This window comes from Microchirus variegatus, assembly GCF_963457635.1.
Source record: "Microchirus variegatus genome assembly, chromosome: 4".
Lineage (NCBI taxonomy): Eukaryota > Metazoa > Chordata > Actinopteri > Pleuronectiformes > Soleidae > Microchirus > Microchirus variegatus.
The window spans coordinates 22,152,516-22,172,073 of NC_139805.1; the positions used below are offsets into that span (position 1 = coordinate 22,152,516).

The 19,558-nt window shown below is 40.3% G+C and overlaps 2 protein-coding genes across 5 annotated transcripts; one reads left to right on the forward strand and one right to left on the reverse strand.

The window, feature by feature from the left end:
• Positions 1 to 384: 384 nt before the first annotated feature.
• On the forward strand, positions 385 to 8,234 carry serbp1a (SERPINE1 mRNA binding protein 1a). 4 transcript variants are annotated; one of them, XM_083887973.1, is made up of 9 exons: positions 385 to 755; positions 2,871 to 3,066; positions 3,559 to 3,711; positions 3,822 to 3,893; positions 4,333 to 4,407; positions 5,328 to 5,499; positions 6,102 to 6,146; positions 6,239 to 6,418; positions 7,054 to 8,234. In XM_083887973.1, the coding sequence occupies exons 1-9, from the start codon at positions 497 to 499 to the stop codon at positions 7,108 to 7,110; spliced, it is 1,209 nt and encodes a 402-aa protein (XP_083744099.1). In that variant the 5' UTR covers positions 385 to 496; the 3' UTR covers positions 7,111 to 8,234. The 4 variants fall into 4 exon arrangements, with proteins under 4 accessions (XP_083744099.1, XP_083744096.1, XP_083744097.1 ...); XM_083887970.1 differs by having other exon boundaries at positions 468 to 755; positions 5,331 to 5,499; XM_083887971.1 differs by having other exon boundaries at positions 468 to 755; positions 3,825 to 3,893.
• Positions 8,235 to 9,987: 1,753 nt separating this feature from the next.
• On the reverse strand, positions 9,988 to 18,900 carry il12rb2 (interleukin 12 receptor, beta 2a; the record flags this gene model as incomplete). Its single annotated transcript, XM_083888236.1, has 15 exons — positions 9,988 to 10,425; positions 10,506 to 10,593; positions 10,714 to 10,810; positions 11,634 to 11,765; positions 11,990 to 12,139; positions 13,201 to 13,302; positions 13,390 to 13,575; positions 13,672 to 13,885; positions 14,281 to 14,354; positions 15,408 to 15,552; positions 16,814 to 16,956; positions 17,063 to 17,247; positions 17,339 to 17,462; positions 17,919 to 18,179; positions 18,840 to 18,900. 15 exons carry the CDS (start codon positions 18,898 to 18,900, stop codon positions 9,988 to 9,990), a joined length of 2,400 nt encoding a protein of 799 aa, XP_083744362.1.
• Between the last annotated feature and the right edge of the window lie 658 nt (positions 18,901 to 19,558).

The window sequence follows — 19,558 nt, forward strand, 5'->3', positions numbered from 1 at the left end:
GATATTTAAATTCCCCTGGAATAACCATAATTGAATTACAAATACCTCAAACTGGAAACATGGATTGTCATAATTGAGTTGATGATATCTACAACTGAATTAAAGAACTCTGTAATGACATACTTCATACATGTGAATGTAAAGGTGGCATGTATTAGGATATCTGAAATTACAATTCTGAATGGGAATAATTTCATATTGGATATCTGATTGTTTAATTTTAACAAAGAATAATTTCATCACGTGTATCTATCATACATATGCAGACAAAAGAATAGCTTGCCACAGACCTGGCAACCCTGTCTGTATTTGCGTCAACGCCTCATTCGCTTAAAAAACTACACGCCCCATCGGCGCCAAACGCGAGGTCCCCGGATGACTATCGCGCCGGAAGAGAAGAAGGTCCTTTTCCCAGCCATCTTGTGGCTTCACCTAGCGAAGTGTTCGCACCAAGCCTCGTAGAATCGGAGGAAAATCCTGCTGAAGGGGCGCCATCATGCCCGGACAAATGCAAGAAGGGTTTGGCTGTGCCATAACCAATCGGTTCGACCATTTATTAGACGATGAGTCGGATCCTTTCGAACAGATGAAGCTTGCTGAAGTGAAGAAGAAGAAGGAGGCTGCTGCTCCTGGTGCCGCCAAGACCGCAGCACAGGCTGCCAAACACCCGAAGAAGGAGTCCCAGAAAGACCGAAAGGTCCCGCTAACTGACAAGAAAGAAGAAACACAAGCGCCAGTCCCACTCAAGAAAGAGGGTAAAAAAATTACACATTTCTGCGTTTTAGCTTCAGGTTAAGCTACAGTGGATGGGGTTTTAGCTATCATGCTAGGTCGCTTGCTCGCTAGCTAGCATTGGTTCATAAGCCCCCGTGACATGAGGTCCGCGTGGTTGCTGTTATTTGTCACTGTGGGCTGTCATTTTTGCCAACGATGACATTTCCTTTCAAAATGCGTGTTACGGTGTGAGCTGCGCGGCTTTTCAGCGAGTCGTTGACAAACAGTTTGCAGGCGAACTTGTTTTGGCTCGTCTTGTTCACCGGCCTTGTTGAGCAGGTGGAACTCGAAAGCCTGGTTAACCAGAGGAAAGTGGCGACAACATGTGCACTTTTTCTCTCCACAAAGAGCTCGTTCCTTTCAGCGAGGCCACTTATTGAAGACTTTGTTTTAATTAGGCCGGTCGCTTTTAATGCTCATTTTAATATAGGATTTTATAACATTTTTTTAAATAAAAAAAATTACAATGTTTGCGTTCACAATGTAGAAACATTAGGCGATGTTTTTTCTATGGTAACGTCACTACGTTATTATACTGGTGGTGGATGAGCCGCTGAATTTGACACGGACAGTTGGGAGATAAACCTCGTGGTTGTTCACCGTGTGGGGCGTGTTAAACCGCTGCCTCCAAACAGCCACTTCCCATTGGCTCATTGAACACGTTTTTTCCTGCTCGTTTACTTTCATAATTAATTTTTAAAACGGTATCAGCGTACAATGATATAATGATTGCCTTGTACCATTTACATATGGGTTAATACAGTAATCTCGGTTGCAAATTGGGGGGAAAAGAACTGGCTAAATGCTCATTAAAATGTAGTTTCCCAACTGTTATTCGTCTGTCATTAATCAACCTTCATTCCGTTTTGTCAGGAAATATATTAATGTTTGCACAATTTCTGAGTCCTTGTAGAAGTAGAGGAAACGGGTGAAATGTTAAATCTGTTTCAATGTTTCAAAAACTTGTTCCATAGGATTAGATGATGTGGATTTTGATAATTATTCAATTTCATTTCAAAATATGATAGTACTTTAAGTTATTACTCATCGATTGTTGGTAACAGATTATCAATGGACATAATGTTTAAGTTAAACAACCCTTTCAAGTTTCAACGTTAAAGTCAAAATTCAAATACATATGTATGGGCTGGCGTCTCCATGTTTTTACCTGATGAGCGTAACCGCATAACTTACTGCAACTCCTCGTGGCACTTCAAAACAAGTCACTAGGACTTATTTATTCATAATTTGACTGATATGGTTATCGTTTTCTCCATTCACGATTGTCCCAACAATGTAAATTCACCATCAACTTTACTGAGTGATTTTCATGGCCATGTGTTTTATATTCCCATTCCATGTGAAGTTCGCTATGATCGTGGAGTTTTTGTTTTCTTATTTTGGGTTGTGTTTACCAACTTTGATTTGCAACGTGGAGAAGTGAAGTGTTGGGAAATGACCAAGATGAAAACCTACTCTCAGGCTGTTAGTCGGCCGTTCTCATTATGACGGACTGCCAAGTGGCTACATATCTGATTGCTTGAGAGGAGATGAGACAGGTGCACAGACCATGGTGCACCCAGCTGCTGCCATGCTCTGGACAGTGTCTATTTTGGTAGCTGGTGATCTACGCAGGGGGCAGGACTTGGTCATTCACAGTCAACCATGTGCCACAGAGGGTTAAAGGCTGCAGAGGTGTTAACTCCATTCAGTAACCGGCTGATTCAGCTGATCAGCTCTTTGTCAGAGTTGTGAACTCATTTTCAAAGCATGTTTAACATCTTATGTGCTATCAATCAGCTGAGTTTTGAATGATTGAACCCATCGTGTAAAAATTAGTCACTGTTACACACAGTAACATTCACAAAATTGTAGTTAGTTGTTGCACCTTGCTTCTGTTTTGGGAAAATATTACACAATATTAAATAAAGGAATTCTATTTTATTCTGCCCATTCATTTAAATTTTTTGCTCCATTTAATTAGAACAATGGCACCCCACCCCCACCCCCCTCTTCCTTGTGTCTGCTGGCCAGCACAGGGTACTGCTCAATTAGTCCTATATGTGTCCTAATGCTGCTGTTGTGGTCAATCCTAGGTGCCGGTATGAGGAGAATGGGTCGCAAGCCAGAAGGTGAAGGCCCAGGCCCAGGCCCCAGACCCCAGGGCGGCCAGGGAGAAGGTCGCCCCCCCACAGACAGACGACCAGTGGACAGGCGGCCCCCTCGTCGCTTTGAGAGGCCTGCTGGTGATGCTGCAGAGAAACCTGAGGGCGGTGAATTCTCAGTGGAAAAGTGAGTTTAATTTTTTTATTGAGCAGGCATTTAATCCAATGTTGGCTGCATTTGCAAGGTTAGAGGGGGGAAGTTCATGACTACAACTATTTTTACACTGTGGTTTGTTGTTTTACCAATGAGGTGAAACGCAGGCAGGGACATCAACTGTTTGTGTGTGTGGTTTGCACTGATAAGGTTTACTATGTCCTTATTGCCCAAACTACTGTTCTGCTGATATGGTTTTTTCTATGGCCACAACTGAAACAGCTGATGGTAGATATAGAATGCTCCCCCTCTCTTAACTTTAGCACATCTTTGGCTAGCCATTTTTTGCTATACCAGTCTATAACAAAGCTTGAAGTGGTATTTGTTTTTGATTATGTACATTGTCAAAAAGAAAATGATTATTCATATGGCTGATTTACTGTGAAACAAACACGACAAAAGAGTATTTAACGGTAAAAGTTGCTGCATTTGTGTGCTGATTGTGTCCTTCTCTCTCTCTTAAAGGCCCACTGGTGACAGGCCGATGAGAGGACGTGGTGGCGGCAGCACCGGTGGCAGAGGAGGCCGTGGAGGCAGAGGGCGCGGTATGGGTCGCGGCGACGGCTTCGATTCCAGAGGAAAGCGTGAATTTGACAGACACAGTGGCAGCGACCGATCGTAAGTGCTTTTTCGGCACTTAGAGTGCTTAAATGAAACTTTGACAGGATTTGTTTGTAATTTAATGCCGTAAGGAGAAATGATCCTGGCTAAAGCAAGTGTTGTTTCAGTAGTCTGAAGGGCGAGGAGAAGCGTGGTGGAAGTGGATCTCACAACTGGGGAACCGTCAAGGATGAGCTTAAGTAAGTTCCCACAGATGCAAAATTACAACGATAAGTATGTGTAAATGTTGTCAACTCAATTGCATCTTTTGATTGGGTTAGGTTAAACTTGAAAACTTGAATTGTTTTTGGTACCCACAAACATCAAGCCATAAGTTACACATGCAAATAATTATTAATAAAGTGACTGTTAAATAAAATGTCAAGAGCTTCTTTTTGTTTCTTGGCATAAACTTGTCACTAAGCTGCATCTTTGGTTGCCCCATGATTTGCTCACACTATAAACCACTTTATATAGCTTTGCACTTGACATAAGTATTTTATGATGCGTTTTTGAAGACACTTAAATAGTTAGCCTGGGTGCTATACATTTGGAGATGTGTATATGGTGCGTTTAAGTCATTTTTATTTAATTCATAACATTTACAGTGGCTTTTCTTTCTTTCTTTTTTTTAAATAGCGAGCTTGACCAATCAAACGTCACTGAAGAAACCCCCGAAGGAGAGGAGCATCCACCTGCTGACTCTGAGAACAAGTAAGTTCTTTTATCTTGTCCTGACTTAAGAAAACATCAGGGTTTTATTTGAGGACAAGGAGTAGAATGTCTGTGAAGAAAAGAAGTCAGGCAGATGGGGAGTTCATCACAATCATGGCACTACAGACTGTCAATGTGGCAGAAAAGTTTGTCAAGAAATCTGAGTCTATCAACAACTATGGCAATAATCCACAAGCCAACTTTCTCCCAAATGAAGGTTAAAAAATGTAATAGATTTGAAACCTTTTGGGCAGTCTAATAGAGAAAACTTGTTACACAAAACAAATCTGACTTAAAACGTTCATTCACTCAACACTTTTAGATGTGTCAGCAACAATGGGCTTAAAGGGTCAGTCGCCTCTTTGCAGCCCGGTACGTAGAGTTTTCTTGTTGCAGACGTGTCCCGTTTTGTTCTGCATTTCAATTGGTCCCAATCTCCACGATGTTGATGTTCAAACGTGTTAAATAAAAAAAACATTCTTGTCTCCTGATGGGTCCACTAATTAGATGTTGTACAGCAATTTTAGTATAAACCAGGTTAAGACAAACAACTTGAGTTTATTTCAGGTTTACTGTCTTGCTGTGGTGGTGTAAAACATTTTAATTCAAACTGTTAAAAAAATATCCTGGGTTTTAACACAGAACCTTACTGCGCAAACACTACACATGAAGTTTACACTTCTGCCCTTAATAAAGCCCTGGTACCTTCTACAATTAATGATAATGAAGATTCTTGTCACTATTAAAGGAAATGCATTGGCAGATGTCAGCCAGTGCATCCTGGCAAGTCTTTGCCCTTTGCTGTAGAATGTAATATTTCCTACTCTCCAACTCGAGCTGAATTTGTATTAATTTTTGTTAATAAATACATTTAAATGACACTTGTGTTAATACTCAAGTCTGTGTCTGTGTTTATGTTGAAGGGAGAATGAGGCCGAGGAGGTAAAGGAAGAAGGCCCCAAAGAGATGACGCTGGACGAGTGGAAGGCTGTGCAGGACAAGGAACGCGCTAAGGTGGAATTCAACATCCGTAAAGCAAACGAGGGAGCTGATTGGAACAAAGGATTTGTGCTGCACAAGTCCAAAGCAGAGGTGAGTCGAAATCCCAGTCAAACTAAATACCAGTTATTCGTTCCATCTTAAATAACGCCACATTTTGTTGCTTCCATAGCAGTAGAAATAACATTTAGCAATGAGCATCAGAGCGAAACCAACTCTTGCAGTGAAAGGGAAGTCCTTTTACATGTGACATTTGCGATAATCAGGCTATCTTCCTGCAGCTAGATTGGCGCAAAAAGGTGTTAGATTTTGGAGTTTCCTGTCTGTGACACGTAAATATTTGTGGTAACACCACCGTCATTGTTTGAGGGAGCTGCTATAAAAACACAGAAGGTCCCTGACTTTTCTGTGTGGAGTAATTCTTTTCTTACCGCCTGCATTTTTATTCAAGACACAATTAAGACTGGAACAGGTTAGTAAGGCAAAAGTTTATTAAATTAATTCCTGAGCCAGTTTATATGTTGGATAGCAGGCCTTGGTGAGGTGGTTTTATTTTTCCTTCATTTGTTCCAAAACAAAATCCCAGCTCGATGTTAACTGAAGAAAAAGTGTCCTTTTGTAAATGTTATTTGTTTTTTTTTGTAATGAGTCAGATAAGTGTATTAAATGTAATGTTTTGCTTTCCTCCATCACAGGCCAAGAAAGGAGTTCTGATTGACCCTGAGGTTGAGGAGCCAAAGGTAACACTCCGACTGCTGTTGCTCAAACAAAACAAAAGCACTAAATGTACAAAAAACTTATCATTTCATCCCTATATTTTTTTGGGGTAAAGCCGGTAGAGGGTGATGAGCACCACTTCCGTAAACCAGCCAATGACATTACGACCCAGCTGGAGATCAACTTTGGAGATCTTGGCCGCCCAGGCCGCGGACGTGGAGGACCACGTGGTGGCAGGGGAGGTCGCGGCCGCGGCGAAGTCATCAGGCCGGTCCGCGCACCAAGGACTGACAAGGTAGATAATTCACTGCTCTAGGAGTACAGAAATTGCAGCTGTGACTCTAACATGATCTCAATTGCTAGTTTCTGCTGCTCTTTAATGGAAATTGTCAGTTTTTGTCAATTGCTCTCATTTTGCAGCCTCCAGAATCAAATTAGTTGACCCCATATTGATGTTGTCCCTATTAGATTATGTCTGCTGTCAATCACACTGGTGTCCACTCATGGTGTCATTCTTTGTGTTCTGTGTTCCTCTGAACGGTAACACAATTGACCAAATTGACATGTTTTATTAACAAAGACCCAAACTAGTGATAGAGACCATAAACTATCAAAAAGGCAATGTTTTTTTTTAAAGATTTTTTTGCAATCAGTGGAATCACCTTTAAGAAGGAACCCCCCCAAAGACAGTGGTCATTTTTAAAATATACCCCTTGTGGACACCAATGATATCGGCAGTATCGTTCAGTAGTTGCCTGTGTACAAGTGATATCTGTGAATTTCCAGTTGTAAATTGTATCATCACTTTGGTCAGATCGTGAATCTTGAAGCCTCAAAATTTAGTTTTTTCCTAACTTGAAGACTAAGTCCATTTTTATGTATCGTCTGTGGCATTTTTTAACGCTAACTTGTGTTGTTTTGTCCTCGCAGTCATCTGTGTCTGTGCCCAATGTGGACGACCCAGAGGCCTTCCCAGCCCTGGCCTAAGCCCCAGCTGCTGTTCCTCAGGCCTACAGGAGCCTCCTGAGCACCTCCACTACGAGGCTTGCATGTTCCTGGATCCTTCAGCAAAGTCAAATGATGGAGAAGACTGTCATTAACTATGACACTCAATGCGAGGACTGAGTTTTACCCAATAAAAACAAAACAAAGATGGAAAAAAAACAAATTAAGAAAAAAAAAAGAGAAAAGGACTTCTTGCTACCCTGGAGCAACTTATTGGTAGAGGTTTTGAACGTGAAAACACAGTAGCAGGGGTGTTTTCACACAGTATTTTTTTCAGAGTTATGTATTGTCCATTGCTAAATTTTTGTAATTGCTGCTGCAAAAATGCATTTTGAAATCAGTCGGTGAGATTTAAGGATTTTTTTTTCTTTAGCACTGCGTTATTGTTTTATATTTTATACAGGAGGTCTATTCTTCTATGATCTTCGGCCTGTAAATCTTGACTATTTTCATAAATTCTTTCAGAGACTGTATTTCACATGGTGCAAATACGGCACACCCCTTGATGTTTGATCAAGTGATTATTGTCGACATTTGAATTCATTGATGAAATGGTGCCCTCGGTCTGTATTAAGGTAATATTTTTACTTGAATATTTGTGAGGAGTAACTTTAGGTCATTTTGGAGAAACACACCGGTGATAACGCCACGACATCTAGATTGACCATGAAGTGGAGTTGTTCCATGAGTGTTTTACCTGTATTCTTGGGTGCTGTTCACAATCTCTGTTCCTCCTCGCCCATTTCACCTTTGATTACCCGCCATGTGAAAGTCAATCAAAGTCTGTTTTTACTTCAGAGTGATCCAGAGGGGAAGTGTCTTTACACAGTTGAGATGTTCTCCGACTGCTCACACACTCCACTCGAGCGTCCTTCCACAGATGTAAACTCGGCTCAGCGTCAGTTTTTTTCCTGCTGTGTTCTGTGCTGATCTTTTCCTCCACTGTTGACTCGCCCTGTAGCTTCCACAGTGGGACCACTGCATAATTGCTCTGAAAGAAATACGGTTGTTCATTGTGTGGAACAACTGAAGTGCTCTACAGATGTGTGAATTCTAGCCCTGCTATTGGAGACCTCTGTCAGTAAATAAAGATGGTCGATAAAGTTTTTGCATTGTCAACTTTTTTAACACAACCTGCAGACGGAGTTAAACGGTTCTACATGACATGGTTTCCAGTTGCTTGCTAAAAAAAAGCTCCAATCACTGCTCACTTTGCAAATGTTTGGAAGAACCTACTTTGGCTTTCTGATAACATGGAAGCAAACAAGATACTCTATAGAGCTGATGGTTTGTAAGCAGTCATGTCACTTTCTTATTGAAACCAATACAGAACGGTCTCTCATACTTGTGTTTTCTTGAATGACCACCAGGGGGTGACTTGTTGCTAAAAGTCAATTTGTATGCGAATCTATGGCAAAATGTGCTCTACTTTATGAAAGCAGACATGTTATTTAAGGTAGTCCTCACGATAATGTATTCTAAGGTGGTTTTTATTTGTTATTTGATTCTATAAGCACAACCTGTCTTCCTCAAGCTTTTATTTTGGTACTTCGACTTACTGGCAGTGTGAATTTGCTTATTAGCTAAATATTTAGTTTGGCCCAAAAGATTAAGATTTAAAGGGGACATATTATACCCTATTTCTTCAAGTTAACCTAGTTCCCTGGTGTCCTAATGAACATGTCTGTGACATGCTTTGGTCAAAATACCATAAGGATGAAGCACCACAGCAGTTCAATCACTCTGCCAAAACAGCCTTGTTCAGAACACTCTGTTTAGTAGTATCTCTAAGGTCCACCTTAAAAAAAGTAAAATGAAACTTAAAGGACAGGAAATGACATCAGCCACAGAGGCTACTGGGAGCTAACAGCAGTTAGCATTTGTAAAAGTGATCATTTGCAGGCTCTAGCAGGCACATTGCCGTCATATATAACATGTATCAACCGGACAGATAAATCCTCTGAGGCTGGAAGTTTGTGTAGAACTCTGTGCTGCACTGTGGAGCCAAGAATAGAACTTTTCGAGGACTTCCACTTTTCGGATACTGTTGCCCTCGCCAGCACTCTCCTGTATTTTATGGACAAATCGGAGCTCCGCGAGACAACAATTCCAGGAGTTTAGCATCTTGTGAGGTCCAAATGAGTGTGGACCAACATAAGTGAGTCATCGCCACACTTTGCCGACTGATAGGACCTCCAGAGTCCCAAATATAAGGATTTAAAAGATTAAAAAGTTGATTTTGCATAATCTGTCCCCTTTAATATTTATATTAATATTTACCATTTAGATGTACATTTAGCGTTTAGATTTAACATTTACATTTAGAATTTAGGTGTAACATTTAATTATATTCAACTATTTAATACATTTCTAAGTTAACAAATATTGTTGCAAATGCGCTAACAAAAAGTGACCTTTGAAGCTAAATGTGACAAAATGTTGCAGTTGTTTTCAGCATGAACCGCTTTACAGACGTCACCCCATAGTAACACGGCAGTGCAATGAAAACGTATTTGCAACGAGATTGTGGTAGATGTGCTGTAGTCACACTTCCTGTCATAAGGTTTCAGTGCTGTCTGTATCAGGATGAGGTTTTTCAGACGTTTATTTCCCTGTATTACTGTGGTCGCGGTATTAGTGTGTCTATAGCCATTCTGTGAAGAAAACAATAATAATGCGTGAAAAGGAAAAAGGAATGAATACATATATGGAATTAGCACAAGACAGCTGTGTATGTTACATGTAAATATGCAAAGAGGTAGTTGGTGCGTGATCCACACAAAGTCACTGAAAGTCTCATTTCTTTCATCTGTTCTTCCCCTAGAAGTTCTCACTCCTCCTCTCACCACAGAGTTCTCTCTAACTGTTCTGAAAGAGGTCACGACAGAAGTCAATTTTGACTTTGTCCAAAGTTAAATTTCCTCCAAAGCTGAACGGCTCCATGAAGATGTTGTGGCTGGGGAAGAAATTCAGCGTTCCGTCCTCCTCTTCCTCCTCCTCCTCCTCCTCTTCCATGTTTGCGTGTGTTGAGATGTAGTCCATGGTGGTGTTCGTGTCCAGAGACGTGTGCGTGTGGTCGGAGCTGTCCGAATCGTGCGAGAAGCTCTTGATGTACGTGGTCAGAGGGTACAGCGGCGTGCTGCTCTCTGTGCCTGGTCTCTGTTGTGAGGAGACCTTTGTAGACGCGGAGATGTTACTGTTCTCTTTGGGCTGCTCCTCCACATCCACCAGGACTGGATCTTCTTCACTCTGGCTTACACTGGAGTTACTGAGCTGCATGTGTAGCTTCATCTTGCCCTGTTTTGGGAGAACAAAGTCAAGCCTCAACAAGGAACACTCGAGCTGCGAGGTATTTTAAAACTCTTTCTTGGAAGTACCTTCTCTCTGATACACTCTTTCGCCCATTTGCTGTTTGCAGGATCTGGCACAACATCGAGCATGAGACACCGGAAAAACACCCAGAACCTGAGAGAGAATGTGGAAAATAGATGTTTTTGTTTGCAGAAGTGTAAATGCACAGAATAATGACCCATGACCCTTGTTAAGTTCTGTCATTTAAGCCCATATAGAGCTGCTGTTACTCACTTCTGTTTGACCGATGAAATCTGGCACAGACACATCAGAGGCACCAATATCGCGAAGGTGAAAACACACACCAGTAAGAGGGACAATGGAATCTCCTCTGCAGGCATGACATGGGAAAAAGAGGGAGAAGATTTGAACAGTGAAGAGTACAGTGGGGTAAAAGTAAAGAAACAGACAGTTATTATCTTAAAGGTAGGGTGGGAGATCATTTTCTGGAGGAACTGGTAAAAAAAATTTTTTTTACTGTGTTGCTTAAAATCCTCTTCTCACCCCGATTGTACCCGATTAATTAAAGCATTGTCACAAAAATTGAAAGCTGTGGAACGGACAGACTGTAAAAACATGTGATGCATCAATCAAACTGCCTTCTCCTCCCCCCTCTGCCCCAGAACGAAATACGTTTTATGGGAAAAGCAACTGTCAAGAAAAAGGCTGATGCAGAGCGATCCAAGACCAGAGTGAACATGGGTGCTGTGTTTGAACGGTGGCGACAACTGAAAGCTCAGTTTCTACTGGTGGCTCTGTCTCTACTGGACAGGTAGGTTAACCCTATTTCTTTGTGATCTTTTGAGAGAATTTGTTGCTTTCCTGTGCTTCAGAGGGAGAAGAAAAGGGCTTGGACTTTTGAATTCAGAATGTATAGCCTGCTCAAACACTTTTCCCATGATCTACAAACCCTACCTTTAGACACTGTCACTGTTTTTTAAACAGCCGATCAGAAGAGTTTGCGGTTTTAAATACAGGTGTGAACGCATTAGCGCTGCATCGTAAATGGATCTTCAGCTCCCATTACGAAAAAACTGATTCTGAGATGGTTTGGTAAGCACATGACCTCATGTTAAAGCCCGGTGTGAACAGGACTTTAAAGGAGAAAGTGAATCTTCAATATAGTGTGGTGGAGGTTTCATGAATGTGCTTACGCTGGATGAGGAACTTGTCTTCGTCACCACCAGGTCCTTCTCCTTTAGCTGTCGACGCAGTCATCCACAGGCTGTATTCAGCTGGAGGCAGATCTTTGATCTTGTATGTCCTGTCTGGTGCTAAAATGGAGTCTGAAATTCAAATATGTAGACACAGGATCACTTAGAAACTATATGAAGTTCTTTTTCTTTGGCTCCAAGATGGTGAATATTTTAACTCAAGGCTTTTAACTTCAGCACGTGGTAAAACACACCATCGTGGTGCAGATAGAAATATGTTTTGTGTCCTATGAAGCATCTTGATCACTATATATAAATAGGAGTTTAGGTTTAAGACGTGATGTTGTTATTCTCACAGTGCTGCTGCTCTCCACCGCTGCTCTTTAAATAGATGGTGTATTTGGTGATGCATCCCCGTCGCTTGCTCTGGTGAAGCTCCATCCAGCTCACTTTCACCGTGTGTCCGTCAACCTCCGGCTCATGGACCAGCGGACCAGCCACTGGAGCTGCAACCGACAAGCACAACCCAGAACAGGTATGACTAATAAAGGAATATTTAAAGGTGCCATATGTAAGAATGTGGCCAAAAACAGTTACTACATTCAAATACAAAATACCAAGGTCTTTTAGGTTTCGTTTTCTGACGTAACTGGCAACCCGTGGTTGCTCAGCAGCGGAGTCTCTACTGACTGCAATGGTTGGTAGACGGCGGTAGGTGGTGCCACATGTCAAAACATGATTTCAAAACATAAACATGATTTGCAGTCTGCAAAATATTTTTTTAATGCAAATATTTTGTCTGTACTGTTGTTGTTGGTGAGTTCAGTTTGTTATATGAACATTATTCCTGAGTCTCTGTGACATATTAAGAGGATTTTATGGCCAGTTGCTTTAGATTTATTACATAATGCACCTTTAAACAACAGTTTAATACTAATGGTGGTGAGGTGATAATGCTGCACGTTCTATCAGATTTAACGACAAAGTTAAACCTTACGATAACAGTTAAAGCTCGGGGTCTGTAAGGCTAGATTCGGACAAACCGGTACATCTCACCTACATTTTCCTGTGAATAACTACACAATTATCTGGCCGTTATGAAGTTTTTATTTAACAAATTACAGAACCTATCTTTAAATCTGCAGTGCGTAGCATTTTCCGTGATTTCTGATATTGATGTTATTATTCTGCCCCTGGTAATAATACACAACTTCCTATATTATAAAAAATAAATACATTTCATATGAACTCAATATGGTTACTGTATGAAGTAAATTTACAAAGACGAAAACTCAACACATTTTCACTATAATTTCAGGCAGTTTTAGTTTTGTGAACACACAATTCAGTTTCAGTTCAGTTTCTATTTTTATTTCAGTTAACAATTTCAATTTTAGCTTTCATTAACTCTAATAACCTTGAACTGAACTCCTCTGACAATGGTTTGAATGTAACATATTGTTCATATTTAACGATTTTGCACCACAGTTTGATGATAATATTTAAAACTAGTGTGTGTGCGCATTATTACAGTGTAAAATCACACCCGAGCTTGAAGTTCTGTTACCTGACTCCACAGTGGCAACACCTCCAAACACATTCCTGGTCACTGAGCTGTCATTATAGAACTCGTACAGCGCTCCTTTGTAGCACACAAACGGCATAATACCTGCACAAATTAACGCAATGATAAATAATATCATTATTTCCTTTCAGGAGAATTTTTTTTTTTTTGAGAATGAAAACACGTTCCCACCTGTGATGACTGCACGCTTGCTGTCACTGTCCAGTCTCATCCAGCTGAGCTCCTCCAGCCTCTGAGCCTCTGGATACCACTCCACCACATAAAAGGCAGCAGGCGGTGCTGCACTTTCACGCTTTGTCCAGGAGATGGCGACATTGCTGTTGTCTACTTGCACCGTCACATCCTGAGAGGACTGAGCTGAAACATGAGGAGCAAATACAGTATGTGTTTGGTTTTAATACTACATCTTAATATTTCCCAATCAAGCATTCACTGGCACATGCTTTCTCTGACCTTTGAGGTGTCGTGATGTAACTCTGGCAGGAGGAGATAAGCCTTTAGAGTTGCGAGCCCACACTGTCACATCACACTTGTCGGCACAGAGTGGGACCGAACAATTCCTGGCATCGGCGCTGACGTTAGTGACCTGCTCAGATCCAGAGTCTGGGTTGTAAACTCTGACTCTGTAGTCTATGATCCTCCCTCTCGTTATGGAAATGTCGGCCTCCTACAAGTAGGAAGAGAAGTTTAAAATGTAACTGCAGGAAGCTAAAATACCCTTCTGGGATTTGAATGTGATGTTTTCTACATACACTCAATGAAGGACACGTACATAGTATATCAAGACACATCATTTCTGTTCAGCGGCTCCTTTCTTGTAAACTGAAACTGCGGCGTCTGTCGTCAGGTTTCACTTACATTTCACACTTCATGTGACATTAAATCAACATAAGTGTGTGTGTGTGTGTGTGTGTGTGTGTGTGTGTGTGTGTGTACGTGTATTTGTCACCACCTTCTCTGGACCAAAGCCTGGTCCTAATGAGGCAGGAGCTCGTTTCTGAGGAACTGGTCAAATTTAGGGCCCAGATTTGAAAAAACACAAATTGATTGAACACACTGTACCTTCCAGTAAACTGTCGGGGTTTTCAAACCAGACTTGGGTTCAGCGTACCACACGTCCAACGGTTCTGCAGGGGCTAAAACAATGAAGCATCAATGTGTCACAGCACGACTAGACATTTAGAACTGCCTGTTCTCTTTTGTTTTCTTACATTTCTTGTAAGTAATTCCTAAACATTTGTCTAGATGCTGCAGTTTTCTCACATTTTCCTGTGACGCTGACCTGAATGCAGCGTATGTGCGACATGTGATTAACGCAGCAGGGGAAGTAAAGGTAATTTCACCCTGTCATTTGTGTACAGTATGTGGGAAGTTCTGAGACATGAAGGATTCTCCTCTCGGTACAGCTGCATGACATAATTATGCCTCAACAAGAAGAGATGAGGGCTAAAGAGACAAATAAATGAGCTCAAATAAACAAACCTGAGGGTCTGCAGCACAACAGTTACACACCTTACACACCTATGTGCTCTGATGCTAAATTGCAGATTTTCTCAGATTTTCCCTTGTTTGGTGCAAGGGAATGAATTGGTTTACAAAGCAACACAGAGTTAATTTTGCAGTCTCTTAAAAGCTGCCTGGCATTAAGGTGAAGATATTCTTCAACTAGAGTTGATTTACACTGATGTTCTAAAGTGACCTTTTGTGAAACCTGTTTTCCCTCTGTACTAAAACAGCTTCTTTCACTCTTTGTCCTCTGTGCAGAGCTGATGATCTGTCATGACTGAACACCGGTAACTTACATACATTATCTTCACACCATCACGATGACAAATATTCTGCTATATTTTCCATTACTGACTTCTTTACTGTTTCATTTCTTTCTGCACTCTGACACAGTGTAGATCTGGTAGTGTAGATCTTGTTGCTCTGCAACAAAATATAGTATAAAAAGTATAGCTGCATTTTTGTGTGAAGTTATATTTGTATTATTTGAATATCTGATTCACAATAAGACACTTTCTCAGTGGCTTACAGATTTCCTATCGGCAGACAGAAGTGAGCTGATAACTGCCTCAAAACCCAATAAAGAAAAGAAAATGACTTCATGATCTGATAGCATGGTCAGATAAAGTACCGCAGAGATGATGTTTGCCTGAAGTTTGAATGAGTTGTACTTTGATTCTTACCCTCCTCTTGAGTCCAGGTGGAAATGTTTGTGCTCCACTGACTCCACTGGCCAGTGCTGAATTTAGATCTGGCTCTGAAATGGTACAACCTGTATGGCTCCAGCGAGGGAATGGATCGGTCCTGAACTGCAGTGGTCTGCACACTCTAAGTGAAATAAACATGTTTACATTTAAGTTTGTGAGAACACCTCAACTTGTTTTTGACACCTGTATTTATTTATGTCTCATCAGCTTAGTACACATGTAGTTTTATTTGAATTCTTCTTTCAAAAAAAAGTTTCCTGAATTTAAAAAAAAAAAAGTTTAATGAAATTTTTTTTCGAAAAAAAGAAACAAAAGAGAGACAAAAACGTCATACCATACTATGTCGTCCAAAATTTGACCATTTTTTTGAAAAACTTTTTTTTGTCAAAAAATTTGTCAAAAACGTCGTACAATACTTTGTCATACTATAAGAAGTCATACTATACTATGTCGTCCAAAAGTTTACCTTTTTTTTGAAAAAGAAATTGGGTCCAAAATTTGACAAACGTCAAACTATATGTGTCATACAATAAAAAGTAATTCTATACAATGTCGTCCAAAATTTGGCAATTTTTTGAAAACATTTTTTGGTCCAAAATTGGACATAAACGTCATACTATACTATGTCGCCCAGAATTGGATAATTTTAAGAAAAAAATGTTTTGGTCCAAAAATAGTACAAAAACGTCATACTATATTATGTCATACTATAAAAAGTCATACTATCCTATGTCATCAAAATTTTAACCAATTTTTTGAAAAAACATTTTTGGTCCAAAATATGACAAAAACGTCATACTATGTCATACTATAAAAAGTCATACCATCCTATGTCGTCCAGAATTGGATAATTTTTTTGAAAAAAAAGTTTCGTCCAAAGTTTGACAAAAACGACATACTATACTGTCGTCCAAAATCTGACCATTTTTTTGAAAAACATTCTTTTGGTCCAAAACTTGACAAAAACGTCCTACTATACTATGTAGTACGTAATACTATACTATGTCGTCCAAAATGTGACCATTTTTTTGGTCCAAAACTTGACAAAAACGTAATACTATACTATGTAGTACGTCATACTATACTATGTCGTCCAAAATGTGACCATTTTTGAAAAAAAAATTTGGTCCAAAATTTGATAAAAACGACATACTATACTATGTCGTCCAAAATCTGACCATTTTTTTTTTAAACGTTTTTTTGGTCCAAAACTTGACAAAAACGTCATACTATACTATATAGTACGTCATACTATACTATGTCGTCCAAAATGTGACCAATTTTTGAAAAAAAAGATTTGGTCCACAATTGGACAAAAACGCTAACCCTTACAATTTTTTTTGAAAAAAATGTAATCTGTTAACAGCATTAAGACCTCTTACCTGGTATAATGAAGACATCCATGTCTCTCCTGCTGCTTTGTATTGGATCTCCAGTTGTTGAGTGACAATGTGCTGTTCCACTTGGACAATGCACTCCCGGGAGGAGCACGCCGGTTGTCCAAGAACAGGAGTCAATGGCCTTGCTACATAAAGAGTTAGTGGGAACACAATGATCAGACTTTAACATTAGAGAAAAATAATAATTGTGTACATGTTCTCAGCAGAAGCTGTTAAACCAGATGGTCTTACCAATGTCACTGAGCGAGTAGGTGATGGTGGAGGAGACAGAAGAGCCCAGTGGATTTTCGGCGCGTACCCACACAGCGATCATCTGGACAGATCTGGCCACAGCGAAGCTAACAGAATCACTTCCCTTATTGGAGACGTTGTGTCGCTCTGGGTCACTTGTGTGATTTCCTGATTCAGTTCTCACCCTGAAACACCACAAACTCAAGTGTCATGTGTCGCCATAAGGAAGGCCATTTTAAACGCATGCTTTGTTCTAGTGACAAAAAAAAACCTCACCATAGAACCGTGCGGTCAAAAAGATACGTGTCCCATCCTCGGGTCCAAGTGCACAACACGTCTCCGCTTTCATTATTCTGGACCTTGTAGACGCATGAAATGTTTTTTGGATGATCCGGTGGATCTGAAGGACAAAGTAGCACAAAGATTGTCTATAATGTCGTCATTTACATTGCTTTAGTTGGCTAAATCTTTTATTTATTGAGGATATTGTGGTGCATGTTACAATATAGGAACTGAACATTTCACATGTGTCAAACAAAAACAGGCTTGTCTATGCTCCCGAATTAGAAACAGGCTTTGTGGTCTTTGTGTTGCTGCACTCACGTCTCCAACGTGTGAATAGGGAGTACTCGAAATAAAGAAGAGAAAGCAGAAGTTCTTACAGCTCTTGTAGCTTTGAATGTCGACTCAAGCCTTGATATGAAAGTCTTATCTTAAAACGCAGTGCAGCGTTTAAAAGTAAAAAAAAAAAAAAACTTCTGTGAAACTCTTGGATCTGTTTTAAACTGACGTGGTCTAAATGTACCAACATATGCACGTAGACAAAAACTGTGAGGAAAAGCTGCTTCACACTCACATCCAGCTGAGATGTCCATGCCACACGGGTCCAGTCCAGAAGGACAGTTACACTGACAGCTGAACGTCCTCATGTGAGTGATGTTCACCACATTCAGATATATGGTGGTTAAGTTGAGATGCTTGTGCCTCTGTAATGTGCGCGGCTGCCCGCTGTACATGGATCCCTTGCACTTGCAGTTAAAGCGGCAGTAAATTCTAAAGGTGGAGTCGCGCTGCACCACATGGCCAGCACTGGACCAGATCACACAGGATTTCTCACCTAAAAGGCACAAATAGGGCACATTTATAATGTCTCACCTCTAACAGTGTGTGTTAGATAACGCCTTAGAACACAGTTTTTTTAAACGTACAGTATACAGAGGCTATAAGAATGGGCAGTATAGAGTGTCTTATATCCTCTTTTTCAGCACAACCAATGATGAGACAAAATATCATTTTCACCACCAAAGTACTCAAAATGTTTGAAAATCCGATTTTGTGAAATTTGGAAATACGTCACAGTTCAAAGTTCACTTGGCTCGTTTTTATGAACAAAAAGAAAAGAAAAACACTCCATTTTGTGACTTCTGCACAATTATTGCTACTTTATATCAACTCTAAAAAGGAGATATAAAATGAATCATAACATTGACTCAACATCACATAAGAAGTTCTTAAAGCATGAATATCTAACCTATAAAAACACAACCCAGGATGTCCATATATGGAGTTGCGTATTATTCCCACGGCAAATTGACATGGGTGCACCTGCGGCACAGATCTGTGCCACCTCGGTTAAATGAAAATGACAGGTTATTATTCTTATTTTTTTATGTCTTATATATATATAAAAAAAATCCAACACATTTAAATTAGCACCATTCAGAGTGGGTTTTAGTGTTTTTATTTACTTGTATTTATATTAGTCATGCATGCTTACCTGTGCAGAGCTGCATCATCAGCAGAGTGACAGCGGTGAAGATGGACCAGGTTTGGAACATGGTGATTCATCGGTTACTGTCTCTTTCTGTGAGATCCTTACATGGCAGCAGGAGCTGCTAAATACGTCTTCAAATATAAGCACACATGCATTAAGTCAGGTCAAGAAATACAGAAATTCTACTGGTAATCATGTCAAGGATTACTATATATTTTTTATCAAAGTACAGGAACAATATAGTGATCATTTTGTCATCGTGAAGTAACATCACGGCAGGAAAAGCTTGGTAACAGCCGTGGAAAGAGTGTGACGGACATAAGGAGGAGGATTTTCAACTTTATGATGTGGTAATTATCAATTTTGACTTGAAGACATTTTCATGAGAAGGTATGACACTGATGGTCGCCTAATCTCCATTACCAACTTATTACCAGGATGTTACTTTGGGAATAACAGGTTATTATTACTATAACATGATTATCCTATTATAAAACTAGCACCATACTACTATGTCGTTACCAGTTACCTATAAGACTCATGATCCTTCTAAGATCCCATGTTCAATAATAACACAGACATACTCACCAGTGGCCCAGTGTTACATCAACCTTTTGGCTCTCATGAAGCTCCGTCTCCTGCGTCGGACACATCTGTCCTCACAGCTGCGTTTCTCACACTGAAGAGGCAGCGGAGACACACAGATGCTGCTGCTGTTGGCT

What these genes read in the sequence shown, in the direction of transcription:
- serbp1a (XM_083887973.1), top strand. Translation starts at nt 497, where the DNA reads ATGCCCGGACAAATGCAAGAAGGGTTTGGCTGTGCCATAACCAATCGG. An exon ending in AGTCCCACTCAAGAAAGAGG is followed by an intron (nt 756 to 2,870) that starts GTAAAAAAATTA and finishes GGTCAATCCTAG; the next exon opens with GTGCCGGTATGAGGAGAATG. An exon ending in CCTGCTGACTCTGAGAACAA is followed by an intron (nt 4,408 to 5,327) that starts GTAAGTTCTTTT and finishes GTGTTTATGTTG; the next exon opens with AAGGGAGAATGAGGCCGAGG.